The sequence below is a fragment of the Geotrypetes seraphini genome, chromosome 12 (assembly GCF_902459505.1).
Source record: "Geotrypetes seraphini chromosome 12, aGeoSer1.1, whole genome shotgun sequence".
In the NCBI taxonomy this organism is placed as follows: domain Eukaryota; kingdom Metazoa; phylum Chordata; class Amphibia; order Gymnophiona; family Dermophiidae; genus Geotrypetes; species Geotrypetes seraphini.
Genome location: NC_047095.1, coordinates 7680352 through 7699436, shown reverse-complemented (window position 1 = coordinate 7699436; position 19085 = coordinate 7680352). Strand labels below are relative to the sequence as shown.

The 19085-nt window shown below is 41.9% G+C and overlaps 1 protein-coding gene across 1 annotated transcript in view; it reads left to right on the top strand.

Annotated features, from left to right (window-relative positions):
• FAM102B (family with sequence similarity 102 member B) overlaps positions 1-19085 on the top strand; it is a 233574-nt gene that overhangs the window by 159612 nt on the left and 54877 nt on the right. Inside the window, exon 6 of the mRNA XM_033916064.1 lies at positions 16465-16562. Within this exon, the coding sequence (XP_033771955.1) occupies positions 16465-16562 (98 nt within the window). The remainder of the gene's footprint in view (positions 1-16464; positions 16563-19085) is intronic.

The following is a 19085-nucleotide window of genomic DNA, read 5'->3' as shown; positions in this document are numbered from 1 at the left end:
CTTTATATAGGTTTATCTTTCTTCTTCATAATAATCTTCAGATTTCTCTCCTAGAAGACCTGTGCTTTGGTTTGACCTGCCCAGCCCAGCAGGATATTATACTGTACTTTAATTTCTAGGTTTGAGAATAGCCCTTAATTCAAACAAACAGCCCATCTGGTAAGGCTCCAAGGAACTAATTAACTAGTTCAGGCAGAGAACAATCAGAAAGATTTTGTTTATTTTTGAACCTTTTTTTTTTTTTGTACTTTTCGCTCTTGATATTTTTTTTTTTTTGTTCATCAGTTTGTTTTACTAGAAAATTAGCATGTGTTAGAATTTTAATGTGTATTAATCAACTTAAAGCCATGTTTTCTAAAACAGTTTAGCCTGCATTAAGTGCCATGTGGCCCATAGGAGTAAAAAAGAAAAAGTGGAAATAGAACAGTACACATCAACTGGAGATTAATATACTTTGTTGATAAAAATAGACCCAACACATTTCCATGTTATGGCTCAAAGGCCTGCCTCAGGAGTGCATGTATAATCTTTAATAAAATTGTTCTTGGCTGGGAGCCACACAAGTTGCAGGTTCAACACTCAAGATTTCTAACAGGTGCTGAAAATCAGTGAAGAGGGTGCTGCAAAAAAATACCTTGGCCTTAGAGATACTGTATATAAATAAAACCAAACAAAAATGCTTTTTTTTTAGGAATCTTGAGCGTTGAACATGCAACTTGTGTTGCTCCGAACCAAGAATTCTGCTACAAAGTTAAAGGAGAAGATCTCTTAGAACACAGTTCTTCAACCGCCGGTCCGCGGACCGGTACCGGTCCGCAGGAATATTTTCGCCGGTCCGCGCAGGACCGGCAAGATTGACTCATTTGAACTTCCTGCCGGTCCGCGCAGGACCGGCAAGATCAGCATCGGAAGCGTGCGCTGGGCCGGAGAGATCTTGGGGAACCTCCGACAGTGGCTTTCTCCCCTCTCTGCAGCTCTCCTTTACTTCCCAGCGCAGCGATTCACGAAGGCAGCCTCGGGGCTTTTGCTGAGTCGCGGCTGCCTCTGATGATGCAACTTCCTCTTTCCTCAGAGGCGGCGCGACCCAACAAAGGACCCGAGGCTGCCTTCGTGAATCGCTTCGCTGGAAAGTAAGAAGAGCTGCTGGGAGGGGAGAAAACCACTATCAGTCTGGGAAGCTGCTGGGCAGGGGAAAAAAGGGACAGCTGCTACTGGAGAGGGAGAAGGAGAAGGAGAGATGCATCTGGGAGGGGAGGAGGGAAAGGAATCTGGGAAGCTGCTGGGCCAGGAAAAAAAAGGGACAGCTGCTACTGGAGAGGGAGAAGGAGAAGGAGAGATGCATCTGGGAGGGGAGGAGGGAAAGGAATCTGGGAAGCTGCTGGGCCAGGAAAAAAAAGGACAGCTGCTACTGGAGAGGGAGAAGAAGGAGAGATGCTTCTGGGAGGGGAGGAGGGAAAGGAATCTGGGAAGCTGCTGGGCCAGGAAAAAAAAGGGACAGCTGCTACTGGAGAAGGAGAAGGAGAGATGCTTCTGGGAGGGGAGGAGGGAAAGGAATCTGGGAAGCTGCTGGGCAAGGAAAAAAAAGGGACAGCTGCTACTGGAGAGGGAGACGGAGATATGCTGCTGGGAGGGGAGGAAGGGAAGAGAGTTACTGCTGGACAGGAGGAGGAGGGAAGGGAGAATGAAAAAAGGAAGGAACAGCTGGCAGAGAGATTAGAGGAGGGGAAGGGGAGACACAGGCATGAGAAAGTAGAGAGATTGATGATAGGAAGGGGTCAGCAGAAAAATAAGCAGAGGGACAACGATGATAGATCTGGTGTAGGAGAGATAAAAATGAAGAGAGCAGTGAAGCTGGAATGAATCATGTAAATAGGAGAGAGGGGCACAAGCTGGATGGAAAGGGGAGAGGGACATAGAAAGAAGACAGATACCATATGGAAGGGGGAGAGGACAGATAGTGGATGGAAGGGGCAGATGCTGGATTGAAGAGACAGAGAGGGCATACGCTGGAAGGAAGAGAGTGAAAAAAAGATTGAAAGCAGAAACCAGAGACGACAAAAGGTAGAAAAAATAATTTTATTTCTATTTTGTGATTAGAATATATCAGATTTGAAATATATATCCTGCTAGAGCTGGTGTTAGACATAACTGGGGACTGCAAAACCCAGGCAGTGCTTCTTTAGCTTTCAGCTGGCTTAGGGCGCTCTCTGACCAGGGGGCAGTTGCCCTAGTTGCACTCCCCTAAAACTATTCCTGTCATGTGTTACTTCAGTATTCTGTTATCATGATATTTCTGTGTAGCATTCTGTAATAATTTGGCTTGTTCAGTTTTCTTGATAGTAGAGGGGATATATGTGAAGGGGAGGGGAGACAGGGGTTTTGTTGATCCTTGCTCTGAATTATTTGTATTTATAAAATGACAATTCTACAGAATATTGTTTCTTTTTATACTTTAATAAAATACATTCAATATAAAATCATAACTGAGGCTTGTGTGGATGGGAACAGATGATTTGTGGGGACCGAGCTCGCGGAGATGGGGCGGAAACGGGATTTTTAAATTTTAGTCCTAGTAGTTTGCCGGTCCACAAAATAATTATTTTTTTTCTGCCGGTCCACGGGTGTAAAAAGGTTGAAGAACACTGTCTTAGAAGAACCGTACCTGCTTCAGCCTAGTTGCTCAAATCTAACTAATTAATCTACCTCATCACATGGTACTTTATTGATTTAAATGCTATACAAAGGATGACAATAGCAAAGAACAACAACAATAACAGACCTCCAACATCCCCAACCCCTTCCCCCCAAATCAACAGAACCACCTGGGCCTACATAACAATCCCAACCAACTACAAAAGAATGACCTGGGAATCTGGACTCTGATAATCCCCAGGCCCCAGAAACTGCACGGGCCCTCCCCCCCCATACCCTCACATAGCCCAAGTTACAAAAAGAAAAGATAACAAAATCGCCCCATCCCCCCCGTTCCTCCCCTCCAACATCCACTTCAGAAGAAACCAAATAAAAACCACCTACATACCATCCAGAGCTAAAGGCAAACCCAAGGAGCAAAGGAAATCACAACTCATTCAAGAGCAGACTGCGCCCTTTGGGATGCAAAATCTGAAGATAAGGATCCCAGAGCCGCAAAAAGCATTGACTCCCTTTATTAAAGATTATACATGTACTCAGGCTGAGGCAAGCTTTTGAGCCAACACATAGACTGTTGGATCTATTTTTATTAATAAAGTATATTAATCTTTGTGTACTGTTCCATCGCCAATTTTTCTGTTTTGGATTATTTTTCATGCGGTTTTGTTTCCTTGTTTTTTTGTAAAGCCCATAGGAGTAAAACAGGCTGTGTGATACTTAGCGAATGATCCATTTGATTAGTGCTCGCTATGAGGTTAAACAAAGCAAATTTTTGAGGCTTCATTAAAATATAGCAGCTGAATTTTGACTGTGTGCAAGGCTTCATTGTGCAACTCTTTCCAAGAAGTGAGAGCTCTTATCAGCCGAGTTGTCAGATTTCCTCAGTATATTCTGGTTAGTTTTATTGACACTGTTGCTTGATTACTGTCACCATCCCTTCCTGATTAGTAGGATTAGTTCAGTAATGAACTGCTCATCTCTCTTGCTTTCGTGAGCGGAATGTACAAAAAAAAAGCTCCAAGCATTTCTGGCACAGTAAATACTGAACCTGATTGATTAAGTTTCTGCTACTCCTAGGCACATTTAGTGGTTCCACTATGCCCCTCCCCCATAAAAAAATTGTCTCAAAACATGCACAATTTTAGGAAGGTCAGAGGGAGCCCAGATCAAAGGTTCAGCCCCCTAGTTTCCAGCAGCAGCTTGGAGATAATTAGAATATCAGAACTACTCAAGAATTTTGCATAGCAGTTCTGCAGTATATTGACAACACATCTACATCTTTTGATGCATTCATTTATTTTATGTTTGTGAAAGTAGCTTTCCATCCTAGTTAATAACTGTTTGATTCTGCTTTTTGAGTGAGGAAAAACCTCTCAAATATCAGCATCAAGATAGGGAGAGGACTAAGGATGGAGAGTGTGAGGGAGAGAAGAAAGAAGGATCTGGGGTTAGTTGGGGAGAAATTCCAGGATATAAAATACAGAATCTAGGATCAGAAAAAAGAGGGATCTGAATTGGAATTGGGGTCTCTCTATCCCTTTACCAGGCCTGTTTCCTCTTGCATCATCCTCTCACCTTTCTTATCCTGTGTGCACTGTCCCCTATGCTCACATTTCTTTATTTTAAAAATTTATTTCCCATCTAACTCATAATCTGTTACAGTTGAATATACATAATTTATCAACAGTTGAATATACATAATTTATCAACAGATAAATATAAAAATAGTATCGCACATCATCCCTCTCTTATCAATAACTCAACAGTAGAATTCTTATACAAACAAGATGAGTTTTAAGCACTCAACTGAATTGCTCAGTATTTTTTACATAGTTGTAATCTACCTGGCAATGAGTTCCACAGTCTTGTGGCTTGGCTTGTTGACACATAATATACTGAATCTACCAACAATCAATCGCATTGCTATTTCTGATCTTAATGATCTATTGGGCTTATAGGCCTTGATTCTGTATAGTGCGTCTAAAGTTATACGTGATGTGGACATCCTTGTAGGTGCGATTCTACAAAAATTAGATGTCCTTTACAGAATCGCGCTCAGTGCAAGTTAGACTTCCACATTTATAGATGTCCTTTACAGAATCGCATTTTAGACGGAAGTTAGACGTCCAGAAGAACGTCTGTAACATTTTCATGTTTCATTATTATGATGTTATTAGATTGGTGATTTTATGTTGTTTTTCATTAAAATTCTATGCTGTGAAATGCTGCCACCACTATAGTTTAAAATTTAAAAAAAAAAATTTTTTTAATCTTTTTTCTTTAAATTTCTCTTCTGTCACAGGGAATGAGTGGGATTTGAACCAGGAACATCAAGGTAGAAGGCTGTAGATCTAATCATGGTGCCACAGAATGAGCTAGTGAACTGTATAACAAATGTAAAACTAGGTCTTATAGGCATTCTAAAGCAGGTCTACTTTTGAGCGTGGTTTGGATGATCGATAGGCGTTAAGTTAGGTGAATAGGACTTAGGCGGGTCTTGGACATCTCCAATGCGTTTCGCTAAATAGGGTTTTTATTTTTGCTTTATTAAGCTCAAAATACATATAATAATGCACCACATAAACAGGGCACATGAACACAAAGATATTGCATGCAAAACCTTCTATTTGTGTGGGAAAACAGCAATGGTATTTGCTAATTATAGGAAAAGATCCATTAACAAGCACAGCTCATGACAAATATATCTTTGTATTGCTTACTTAAAAATCTGCTCTTTTTCTGAGTAATGTACAAAGTCTTGAAAGAGCTGTATTAAGTAAGCAAGGCTAATGATATATATATATATATATATATATATATATATATATATATATATATATATATATATATATATATATATATATATCTCCATTTCCAAAAGGTTAAAAACAGAAAAAAAGAGATATAGACTTCAGCAGAGCAAATGGAGGTCTCCAGCTGCAGAATGGTGACCTCATTGTGAGATCATTAAGGTGCACCTGGAAGGTAGAATGCCACAATTAAAATAGGGATATATGCTGGAGGGGGCTGACCAGGAGCAGGATAAACAGAAAAATTAATGTTTATCTTTTGCCAATATTATTGCACACTCTTTGGAGAGAATGTGTACTATTTGCAAAGAGGGTACTCATTGTGCAGGTACAATGTATAAACTACTCCGCATGTGTACACAGAGCACAGTTTTTCAAAAGAGTATGCATTCAGCAACTTTGCTTTCATAATGAAAATACTGCCAAATGAATTAACATCCCCAGAAATAATATGGAAAACGATATTGAGCAATTGTTTACTGGCTGCCCAACCTTGGTTTTCATATGTCGACCTGGAAAACCCCCAAAATATTTTTATAATCAAATTGGGACCAATAAAGGTACTTGCAGGTGCGGTTGATCCAGCAGTGGTCCTTGTACCAGAATACTTGAGACCCCTCACAGGACTTTCCAAAGAATAAAGTGACCCTAAAAGCCTAGTCAGAATTAGGCGTTCATCCCACCCACTACTCTCAGCTTTATAGCCGTATGTGAGCACATGGATAGTCAAAATCCAACATAAAGTACTTCCCTACCTTTCTGCACCATTTTTTTAAGACTCAAGTAGCACTTCAACCCTGGAAATCAACAAAAAGGCTTTTAGAAAGCCAGCCCAGTTGGAGCGCTACACACTGCTGTCTCAAAAGTCTGCAGCTGGGGATAATGTGGAAACAGTTTTCATGTTTTCTGACATGGGGGAGCCATGTTCTTTACTATTAGCTCGATAGTATCCAATGCTTAGCTCTCCGAAGTCCTCCATTGCAGCCCTCAAACAGTTGGCTAAAATGCTCTTCAAATCCTGTAAATGCATTATTTTATTTAAAAATGTATTACTTGCTACATCCTACTATTCTTAGCGAGTCACACTGTAAATATATACATAAAATACAAAAAAATACACAAAACATCCTGTTCACTCATATCTCAATATATCATCATAAGTTTTCTGACATAGCCATTGTAGGTAGATTTTTGGGTATAATAAAGTAGTTTTACATAAATAAATCATGCACACGTCTCACATCTAGGATACCCCATAAACACCTTATCCAGGTTCGTTATCTTGCCAGTTTATACTAAGAATAGAGACCAGGGCTATATGAAATATTTTATTATAGAAATAGAAAAATATAATTCACAAGCCAGCAGTAAATAATAACTACTTATTGTTCACAATGCCTCTGTACATACATATATCTCATTACATAATTATTACACAATAATCCCTAAGTAAATGAGTATCTATAAATTCTTACACACTTTAAGTAATTCCTTATAATAATAATTCCTGAATAGCAGCAATCTAAAAATATAGCTTATCACCACAGGACCTTAACTAACCTTGTCCCAAACAATATAATTTTATCTGACCCAGCTGAAAAGATAGATAATTCCTTATTCTCACCCTTAGATCAGGCCTCAGCAAAATCGGGGAGAAGGAATCCGTTTCTTTCCTCCATGGAAATTCTTCTGATTAGGAACAGTCCGTTAGTCACTGGAAAAGCTGTAAATTAGGTCTGCAACAGTTTCCTTATATGTGGGAATCCAGTATAAAGATTTCTGTTTTCTTCACTCTGGTAGAGCTAATCACAAGAGGTAACTTATCAGATTTTATTATTATAGAAGGTGTGCAGAGAAAACTATGTTAAGATGCAAGCTTCCTTATACCTCAGCACAGAATAATAATAATTAGGCATCTTCTCCTTAGTTCTCATCAGATGACCTCCCTCTGACCAATCCAGCAACAATCCCAATTAGTAGTCTTTCACCAATTAGTAGTCATTCTGTATCGTCGTGTATCAGCCTTCCAGAGAGGTGCCTCAGTAGATAAGAGAGAAACACATACTGATCATGGAAGCTAATTCCTCCTACAACTTTCTCAGGAGCTGAGCTGGGCAGATGTCCTTGACCGAAGAAACACAAAGTTCTTGTAAACAAGTCCAGAATGCACCTGGCAGGCAGCAGGCAACAAAGATGATTTCTTCTTTTCTCTTCTTGCAAAAGATGGTTCAGGCTTTGTGACATCATAGAGAGGCCTACCTTCAGGTGTGAACAAGGAATCATCCCTACACCATCCATAAATCAAATGCTGAAAAATCAAAGACAGACAAAATATAAGAACATAAGCATTGCCTCTGCCGGGTCAGACCAGGGGTCCATCATGCCCGGCAGTCCGCTCCCGCGGCGGCCCTCCAGGTCCATGACCTGAAAGTGTTCCCTATCTAACCTAAAATGTCCATACCCTATTCGCTCAATGTCCTGTAAGGTAAACCTCTATCTGTACCCTGTTATCCCCTTCGCTTCCAGGAAGTCATCCAGTCCCTTTTTGAACCCCAGAATTGTACTCTGTCTTATCACCGCTCCGGGTAGCGCGTGCCAGGTGTCTACCACCCGCTGAGTAAAGAAGAACTTCCTTGCATTCGTTATGAATCTGTCTCCTCTCAGTTTTTCTGAATGACCTCTCTGGAATAAAATAGTTTTCACCTCCTTTCTAAATTGAAGCAGACTTAACATTTTGTTTATCAACTGGAAGAGCATTTCTATAATATTGCTCCCTGTACTGCAAGCATTGACTGACAAGAACTTACTAGCCTCATATTTTTCACAGTTGGCACCTCCAGGCTCAATGTGTGCCCAGAACGTAATGACCTTGATGTATATGAAACAATGATCTAACAACTAATGGTCCATCATATTTGAGGGCCTTAAAGATCAAAAATTTTTAAATTCAGTACGGATAGCAATGGGTAGCCAGTTGAGCTTATAGAGCATAGGTGTGACATCTTCTTGAAATGCCTAAAACCTCCTTTGCCATAGGTAATCTGGCCGCAGAATCCTGGGGAGCCAACGAGCCCGATAGCTCCGAAGATAGCGTTGAATCCACTGCTTGCGTCACTGCCAGTGTTCTCCACTCACTCGGCTGCAAAGGAAGCGCTGGTCCCGCGGGGCTAAGCAAGTTCTCGCTTCCTAATGCAGACGTTACCGTCGTGTCTAGCTCAGCAGGAGCGCCCCGGGAAGAGGGCGAAAAGAAGCTTGTGATTGCTCCCTGTCGCGATAAAGTAGGCTCTGGCTGTCAGGCTACCACCATTCTACCTCTTCTTTTCGGCATATCTATTAAGCTCCATCGAGCAAAGATTCAAGGAAATTTCATTCTCAAACAGCAGTAGTCAGTGTCCTTCTGCTAAGGCGCCATCTTGGTTCTCCTCATCCAGGACTATTTCTGATGGAAACATCATAAGAGATTTTTCACATCCACTACAAAGAATTTCAGTTTTCTGTATATTCAATTTTAATTGATTGTCAGTCATCCATTCTTTAATCACTCAAAAACAATTCTCTAGATTAGCTAATGCCTCTGAAAGCAAGCCCCACATTGGTATTGAGAACTGAATATCATCTGCATAGAGGCAAAAGTTAACCCCCAATGTTTTTAACTTCGGCGGAATGGTAGCATATATATATGTTAAATAGGACAGCCAATGATCCTGACCCCTTCAATATAGCTCTTGATAGTTCCTCTCACGAAGAATAGTCCTGCCCCACTTCATCTCGAAAAGCCCTATCTTGCAAAAAGTAGGTAAGCCATCGTAACATATCACCAATACCCAAAGATTGTAGTCTCAACAAAATTTGATGGTTCAACTTATCATATAATGACCAATGAATCAGCTACCTCATATACTTCTTAGTAACTGCAAACAATCTCTTAAGTTTGTTACTCAGGTGTCTCATTTATAGCATTTGCTATTGTTGACAAAAAACTGTGTTTTAAAAATATATCGTTAAGTGTTGTAGTATCAGTATTAGTATTACTTTAATACCCAATCTAAACAAGCAGGTCATGGCGGTTTACAAAATTAATAGTATGTGTAAGCTTGAAATCTTTTGTTGTCCCTCAGAGCTTTCTCCTATTCACACTACAGCCCTTTATGTGAAAAAGGTTGGAGGTCACTGTATTTGCTGGATTCCTGTCCTGTTATTACAGGTTTACAGAAGCATTCCTGGTTCCAGGTGCCAAGGACCCAGTGAGGGAAATATTTCAAGGAACAGTATGAAACGGGGAAATTTCAGCTCTAATTTTGATTGAGTTGGTAGTCCAGAGGAGGAGGAAGCAAACTGGCAGGTCAAAACTAGAGAATGACATGGTGGCGGTTACCCACAGCCAGCCACGTTTAGCTGCGGGTAACCCACCATAACGGGGAAAGAAAAATAGCAGTTGCTACGGGGACAAGGCCATTCACCGCCCCGTGGAGCGGTGAAAAGTCTTGTCTCCACAGTGAGGCATCAAGGATCGCGCAGTCCCACAGCCCCTGCCCGCCCGATCGATTGTAGCGTTTAGCCAGCTCCCTCTCTTCACCTCACCTTAGTTTGCAGGCTTTCTTTTTCGGCGACCCGCAGCTGCTCAGTATTCAATCTTCTGCTCTGACGCAATCGGAAACAGGAAGTTGCAGCAGAGCAGAAGATTGAACACTGAGCAGCCGTGCGTGCAGGTCGCCAAAAAAGAAAGCCTGCAAACTAAGGTGAGGTGAAGGGAGGGAGCTGGCTAAACGCTACGATCGATCGGGTGGGCGGGTGGGGGCTGCAGGTACCGTGCTTGTTCCCGGCTCACACTGGAAGGAGGGAGTGAAAGGGAAAAGGATTCTGGGCCAAGGGATTGAAGAGGGAAAGAAAAACCCCACAGCAGGAAAGAAAGGGGAGGAGAGGCAGATGAGCCAGATGCTGGAAGCAGGGGGGGGGAAGAAAGAGGGAAAGAAGCTAGATGGGGTTGAAAAGAAGAGACACACTGGTATGGAAGAGGAAGATAGGGGAAATCTGGACACAGGAAGGTAACAGAAAGAGGGGAAATTATGTGCATGGGGCATAGGGGCAGAGAAGATAAAGGGACATGCCATGGGGATGGTATATGGACACAGGGGGGGAGCAATAGATACATAGGGGAAATATTAGAAATGGGGAAAATAGGAGCACAGAAGTGAGATGGTTTGTGGGGATGGAACAGGGACCGAGCTCGCAGGCTCCAGTGGCTTGCACAAATTACATTGTAACGTGCCACGAAAATAAGAGGGAGGAAGGTAGATAGATAGGCCATGCGAGAGGAGCTTAAGGGTGGTAGAAAGGAACAGATGGTAAAGGAGGGAGGGAAGGGTGGTGGTGGAAAGGAATAGAACAGACATTGAAGGAGGGTGGAGAGGAACAGACCCTGAAGGGAAATGTGGAAGACAATGTGGGGAGAAGATGCTGGAAGGGAAGAAGACAGATGCCAGACTATGGGGGAGCGGAGGGAAGAAGATGGGTGCTAGACCAATTGGGGGGGGGAAGGGAGAGGCACAGTAACAGCAAATGGAAGACGCAGAGAGAAGACACACAGTGGATGGAAGGAATTGAATGAGAAGATGTGGAAAGCAGAAACCAGACAACAAAGGTAGAAAAAAAATTCTATTTATTTATTTTTTGCTTTAGGATAAAGTAGTATATTAGTTGTGTTGATAAAAATTTATAAACAAAGCCCTGCCAGCTGAACATCTCTTTCTCTAGTTCAGCAGCAGGAACTTTGATTTATAAGAAAGGAATAAGCTAAATATTATAGTACTAAGGCTTATCTGAATGCTGCGGGGACGGTGACGGGGCGGTGAATGGGATGGCAGTGGCGGTGATGGGGCAGTGAAAGGGATGGCGGTGACGGGGCGGTGAAGGGAACGGCGGTGACGGGGAGGTGCTGAGGATGGTGGGCTGGGGACGGGGCGGTGACGGGGACAGATTTTTTTCCCTGTGTCATTCTCTAGTCAAAACCTCTCCATTTCTAAGAACTCATAGTGAGGACTTATTCCTCCCTGGGTTTACTTCAGCTAGCAGCAAAGCAAGACTGTTTGAATGCTGCTGCTTCACCAGCACTGATACTACTTTGTACTTGGCATTGCATGTCATCGTATCTTCCTCCCTCTGCAGTTACAACACTGTGTGGCTGAATGCCATTCAGAGCATTAATAGCTGGAAGGGGACCAAAAAACACAGTTTAGCTTTTGTTGTGCTGTTATATAACCATAATCAATTGTATTTTTAATTCATTGAGTATTACACAGATGTGTTCTTTATTTGGAAAATACAGCTCCCTCTTCATTTATATGTCGCATTCTGTTCGGAATTGTTCATTCCACCATTGACATGTTTTTGTATTTCATGTTTACTGATAAATATAATAATCTCTTTCAGAAATGAATTTTCACATGCCTGATTTTTAATTCTTTTTTTGTAAACAAAAAAAAAAAATCAAATATAGCTGTGGGAGTGTTGCAGCAATATGGGAAATGTCAATGACATATCCCATGTCAACATCAAATGAAAATAAGCAAAAAACATGAAACTTCATGTGTTATTGTTTGCCAATAACTGCATGCACTTTTTTGAGAGAATGCAAACTCTTTGCAAAGAGGGCACACTTTGGGGAAGATTCTGTAAAGAACAGCTAACTTTAAGCGTCCACAATGTGGATGTCCATCAAATTAGGCATCAAAATAAAGTAGATAATAAGCCCAATTAACGACCTTAACAAGCAATAATTGAAAGTTAGACATCTAAAGGCTGTGCGTGATTTACAAAATAGGTGTCCACAATTTCATGGATGCCCATCAGAAAAAGCTGTACCTAATGGAATGGGTGTTGCTTCGATATAGACATCCATTTACAGACTCGCATGCTGCTCAGTGTCTTAACACATCTACCTAATGCCTAAAATGTAGGCTTTGCAAAAGCAGGTCTACTTTTGAGCGTGAGCTGGGCACTTTGGTAGGCATGAGTTAGGTGGACACGACTTAGGTGTCACTTAGGCGTGCCAGAGGTGTCTACATATAGGTGAATGGGGCTTCTATTTTGGGGGGGTATAGAGGACTCCAGTTTGATATTAAGGTCAAAAGATGTTTAATGCATTACTTAAGCAAAGCACATGAAAAAAATATATATATTGCATAGTAAACCTATTTTGGGCGGTAAAAAGGACTCCTCTTTGATAATAATAAAAAAAATATGTTTAATAATGCATTAGTCAAGCAAAGCACATCTTATATAATAAAACCCTAGCCGCGCAGCTGCTGCACAGGGAAGTGTGTGTGTGTGTGTGGGGGAAATGATGCTTCTGCACAGGGAAGGGTGGGAAATGCTGCTGCTGCACAGGGAAGAGTGTGTGTGTGGGGGGGGAATGCTGCTTCTTCACAGGGAAGGCAGGGAAATGCTTCTGCTGCACAGGGAAGGGTGGGAAATGCTGCTGCTGCACAGGGAAGTGCTTGTGTGTGGGGGGGGGGGGAAATGCTGCTGCTGCTGCACAGGGAAGTGGAGGGGACGGAGAGGGAAGGGGGCCTGGGAGCAATCTTGGTTTGCTTTGGGGGAGGGGAGACAGAAGGGGGCCATGGAGAGACAGAAAGACAGGCAGGCAGGCAGCGCATTAGAACGAAAGACAGACACACAGAAAGACAGCAGGCAGGGAGACAGAAAGAAAGAAGGACAGACAACGGGAGGGAGAAAGAAAGAAAGGAAGAGAGACGGGCAGGGAGAGACACAGAAAGAAAGACAGACACATATATTCTAGCACCCGTTAATGTAACGGGCTTAAACACTAGTTAAATATATATATATATATCATACTAAACCTCATTCCCAAAATGCTAAGAAAATAAAAAGAAAACCCCTACTCACAAAGGCTGTGATTCAGAGCAAGTGGATATGTCTGATGCATAATCTTGACATCATTGTGACATCAATATGCACCTAGATGGCAGAATGTCACTAAAAAATAATAGAAACCCCTGCCTAAACAAAAGCTCCTGTAGGTCAGTGGTTAAAGGCACGTCTTCCATCTTCCATAGGTCATGGGTTCAAATCCACACCCCACACCGGTACCTTAACAGCTTATTTTTGGTCTCATAAGAGAGTATGGGTTGTGGACTTTGCCATTTACATTTGCACTCTGTTGTTTCCAGGATCCAGAGGGACACTTATTTTTCCCTGAGATGGCTATGATCTCCTAAGGTATCATCTCCTATGGCTAAATAGTTAAAGGCACTTCTTCCATCTTTCCAAGGTGGTCGGTTCAAATCCTTAGTATGGTCAGGAACCCCAGCACATATTCCTTTTTTTTTTTAGTGACAATCTGCTATCTAGGTGCATATTTATGTCATAATGATGTCAAGATTGTGCATTACAAACAGCAAAAAAGGAACAATAATAGTTATTAATACAGTTTCAAAAATGGCGTTTAGAATCCAAAAGTAGAGTAAAATAACTCAGCATAGGGAAAAACCCTTTTATAAACTTTCATAGAATCAATCATTGCACCATCTTGTTAGAATAAATGATTTTTAAATAACTTCATAGATTCATAAGTAATTCTTAAATTTCCATAATGTGAAAATAAAGTCCAAAGTCCAAAGTTTTGTGAAAAGCTCATATAAGTAAACAGATTTAGTTTCAATTTCTCTGCAGCGGTGACCCAGCGGGGTTCTGACGCGTTTCGCCGTCCTGGCTTCCTCAGAGAACCCGCTAATGCTGTGTGTGACCTTAAAAAATAAATCCTCCTTTAATAAGAAACAACAAGAAAGATACATAGTAACATTTTACAAAGAGAACTTTTAACAAAGAAAACTTTTAACCAAACACTCACAGACTTGTCAGTTGGGTACCTAATTTAAAAGGGAAAAGAAACTTCCTCGTGTTCTATGACATGAATGCTCTGCTGAGCACCCTGTACTTATGAAGGCTGGCCTGGAACTTCCTCTCTGACGTTAGAATTGACGTCGGAGGTGAAGTCTTGTGGGCTCAGTGCTTGTATGCGCCAGGCCTAGCTCGGAGAAGCAGCAGGGAGAAATCGGCATGGTGGCTTGGGAGGTAGGGAAAGAATTGGGGAAGTGGAGAAATCGGTGCAATGGCTGGGGGAGCAGGGGGAGAGAGAAAGAAAGAAAGACAGGCAGGCATGGGGAGAGAGAAAGAAAGGCAGAAAGAAAGGGGGGCATGGGGGGAGAGAAAGACAAGCAGGCGGGGGAGAGAGAAAGGCAAAAATAGAGGGGGGCAGGGGAAGAGAAAGAAAGACAGGCAGGCAGGGGGAGAGAGAAAGAAAAGGGGAGGGGGCAGAAAGAAAGAAATATTGGATTTACAGAAGGAAGTGCAACCAGAGACTCATGAAATTACCAGACAAAAAGGTAGGAAAAATTATTTTATTTTCAGTTTAGTGATCAAAATGTCTGTTTTAAGAATTTATATCTGCTGTCTATTTTGCACTATGGCCCTCTTTTACTAAACCATGATAGTGGCTTTTAGCGCAGAGAGCCTATGAGCGTCAGGAGCTGCAAGGAGCATTCAGCGCAGCTCCCTGCAGTAAAAAAAAAAACACGCTATCGCAGTTTAGTAAAAAGGGAGGGGGTATATTTGTCTATTTTTGTATGGTTGTTACTGAGGTGATATTGCATATTTTAAAGTCATCTGCCTTGACCTCTGCAAAAAAAACCCAATATAAATGATAATTAATATTTTCTCTGCGTACAGTGTACTTTGTGTTTTTTGAAATTTTATTGTTGGTTGATCATTTTGACTTATTCATTTTAAAAGTAGCTCGCAAGCCAAAAATATGTGGGCACTCCTGATTTAGAACCTTGATTTTAACACATCCCCTTTCCCTGCTTTCATTTTTGAATTCCTCACATTGAGTATAGCTATCGCAGTGACAGATCAGAGTTCATTCTAAAACCTGACCTGTTGCTCAGGACTTGGTGAATCTCCTATTGTCCTTTTCGGCATCCCCAGGCTGTCTGTCTAAGGAACAGGTGCCATACTTAGGAACTGAAGCTGAGACTTCTGTATGCAATATAGCTAGGGTTGCCAGCTGGTTCCAGATTTGCCTGTCAAGGTTGACCCAGTTCTAGATTTACTCCTTTTCATGCTGAAATTTGCAGCCTTGCTTTTTTCTTAGGTTATGTAATTGTGAAATATCAGTAGATCAAATTTTCCCAAGCCATAAAGCTAACAGGTAAATATTGAATCTATGTGTAGATAAATGAGTAGAGAGCAACAGAAGAAGGAAAGGGCCTCAGACCCACATCTATTGCAGTAGGGAATTATGGGTAACAACCTTATGGGCATTAAAAAAAACCTTATGAAATATCAGAACATAGGGCCTAGAATGGAAGTGCTTTCCTCCTGACAATCTTTGACTGTAGATTTTACTGTTGTTCATCCCCTTAGCTAGTGCAAAAGGCTTGCAAGGTTGTTTATATAGCCTCTAGGGCAGGGGTGTCAAACTCAACCACATAAGGGTCTGAAATCTAAAACACAGGCTAAGTTGCGGGCTGAATTTTTAATTAAGATAGTCTTAGAAGTATACATCCTTCCTCATCCTGAGACACCATATCACACGCCATCCTCGTGCATTAATCATGTTCTGAAAATAACAACAAGCACGGTCAGGCACTTGAGTGGAGCATCCTAGATTTTGCACTAGGACTGGGTCCTTCTGCCTGCAAATGGGTACTGAGGCAGCGCGTTCAGGTGCTTGGATGTGGCACAGTCACCGCAGGCTACATAAACCGGCCAGGTGGGCCAGATTGTGCTTGATATGTGTGCTTTAGGGTAATCTGTTGTTAAGGCCTTCTATATATAGTTTTCTTTTTATGAAATATTATGTGAATTGATTATTTTCAACCTCTTGAGATCATGCATCACCAAGAAGCCTAAGATGGGCTGCAGTCAAAGTTTTAAATACATTTTTTTAATTATGATCTAATATTAGTATTTCCTTTTACAGGCCACCATCCACAGCGACATCTATTTCAATTTCTGGAGAGTCAGAATCTTTGCATGAAGACAGAAAAGGAGGAGACAAGTTACATCTTGCTATCTCAGGTATTTGCAAAATGCTGTTCTTGTAGTTTACATATATAATATGTAGATAAATTTCTTAAGTAGTTTTGATATATCAGTGTATTCTGACAGACAGCATTGCCGTATAAGAAGACTGAGCTCAAGAATTTAAGGGCTCCTTTTACAAAGCCGCATTAGCGGTTTTAGCGCACGCAGCTTTTTAGCCAACTAGAACTAACGCCAGCTCAATGCTGGCGTTATCGTCTAGTGCGGCCGGCAGTTTAGCGCGCGCTATTACACGTATTAAACCGCTAACACGGCTTTGTAAAAGGAACCCTAAGTCTTTTACTTATAGGATGTCAATGTCAGTTTGGAGCCAAATGGTTAAATCAGTAATTTATTTTAAAGAAATCAACACCTTTTTCTGAATTTAACATTATAATTGTTTTTAGATTTAGGGGGTCTTTTACTAAGGCGCGCTAGCCAATTTAGCATGCGCTAAATGCTAACGCGCCCATTATATTCTATGGATTCGTAAGCATTTATCGTGCGCTAAATTGGCTAGCATGCCAAAAGACCCCCTTAGTTAAAAGAACATATAAGGGGGGCAGAAGTTTAAATTTAGTTTACTGTTTTCTTGCTGTAATTTGGACTTCCAGCTTAGCATAATATATATAGAGGAAGGATTTTGAATTTACCTCATACCTTTTCAGTTGTAACTCAAGAGGATTTATAGTCTGTGCCTGAGGAATTGGAGGGTTAAGCAGCGTGAGAAAAAGGGTGCAGGGAGCATCAGTAATATTTGAACTGACCTTCTCTGGTTCTCAGCCTGCTGATCTAACTGTTAGGGTGAAATCATGAGCCTTCTTTCATAAAGTCTTAATTTTTTTTTTCTTGCCATTTTTTTAAATATTCTCAATGACTTCTATAAGCGTTGTTCAGGGCCACAGACCATAGCACCTTCTCTGACCCCGTATGTATGTATGTACCTAAAAACTGAAGTGCCACCACTAAGAGTCACTTGTATAGTGACTAAGGCTCCCTCTGCCAGGGCCTGTGAAAACACTGCTTCCACAAGGTTCCTATTCATAGCCTGCTCAAGAGAGACTAGTAAGGTTGCACTTCATATAAAAACATTAGTATTTTTTTATAAGTTGTTGCTTTGTTTTGTTTTTAAGTTGTATACCCCTAAATACTTATGTCAATAGCAGTAAATCAAATTAAGGCCCAAGATTTGGTAATTTGATAAAACTTTAGATTAAACAAATGATGATGGTTTTGAATCCATGAATAGCTTAATGGTTAGTGCAGCAGACTGTGATCCTGAGGAACTGGGTTCAATTCCTCCTGCAGTTCCTTGTGACCCTGGGCAAGTCACTTAACCTTCCATTGCCCCAGACTGTGAGCTCAGTAGGGACAGAGAAAGTTAAACTGCTTTGGTTGTATGACAGAAAGGTGGTATATCAAGTCCATGACCTCTTAACCTTTGATCTAAAGGTCTGCAACCATATCATGGTCTAACTTCTGATGGTTAAAATATAATAGCTCACTTTATCGAGTCTGATCTTGTGAGGGAATTCTCTTATCCTTTGCGAGAGAGTGTCATTGCAAGCAGTGGGAACAGTTGTCACTTGGGCTAGATTCACTAAGCAAACCGATCGTGCACCAATCAGTTTGCGACCCGATTTTACTCCAGCCTGATTCACTTACCTCTCTGCTGATCCGATTCCGATCCGCACATGCAAATGAGGGGAACGGCATGCAAAGTAGGCAGGGACCCGATTCACTAATGAAATCTTGCAAACCAACTGGGCTGGCCGATCAACCCAAGAAGTGACTGCTGGGGACCAGTCGCAAGCATCCTTTCCAACTCTCCAGCTCCATTGCCGCCCTGCTCGCTGCTGCTCCGACAATCGCTCTGCCCTGAATCGCCACCCTGCTCTGCCCTGAACCTCTCCTGCCTGCCACCCCAAATTGCTGCCCTGCTCTGCCCCGAATCTCTCCTGCTTGCCGCCCTGAATCGCTGTCCTGCTATCCCCCAAATCTCCCCTGCCTACCGCCCCGAATCTCTCCTGGCCTTCCCCGCACTGCGAGCCCATGGTTTTAAACCACGGGCTCGCTGGACTAGTAAGACAAGGAGGAAAAAAAAAAGTCACGACTCAGATGGGTCTTAGACGCATGCGCAGACCATCTACAGATGGTCTGCGCATGCGTCGGGGTCGCACACTAGCGATTCGTGCAGTCAGAGGGTGGCGTTCCTCCGATTGCCCTTATTTAAATGTTTTTGTTATGGGAATTCGTTGGGCCTGCAAGGATTGGCCACGGATCGGGCACGCAAAGCAGGTAAGTGAATCTAGCACTTTGAGTTGTGCCTTAATTGGTTTGACACTTATTGAAAGTGGTTTTCACTCAACAAAATGTCGTCATAAATGCATACTGATCCACTGAGCTAGCCTCACATTTTTATCCCCTCCTACTGGGGTCCGGCTTATGACTGCTTATCACCTTGAGCTGCAGCCTCTCTCTGTCTCCTTGCATGTGTACACAGACAAATTCAGATCAATC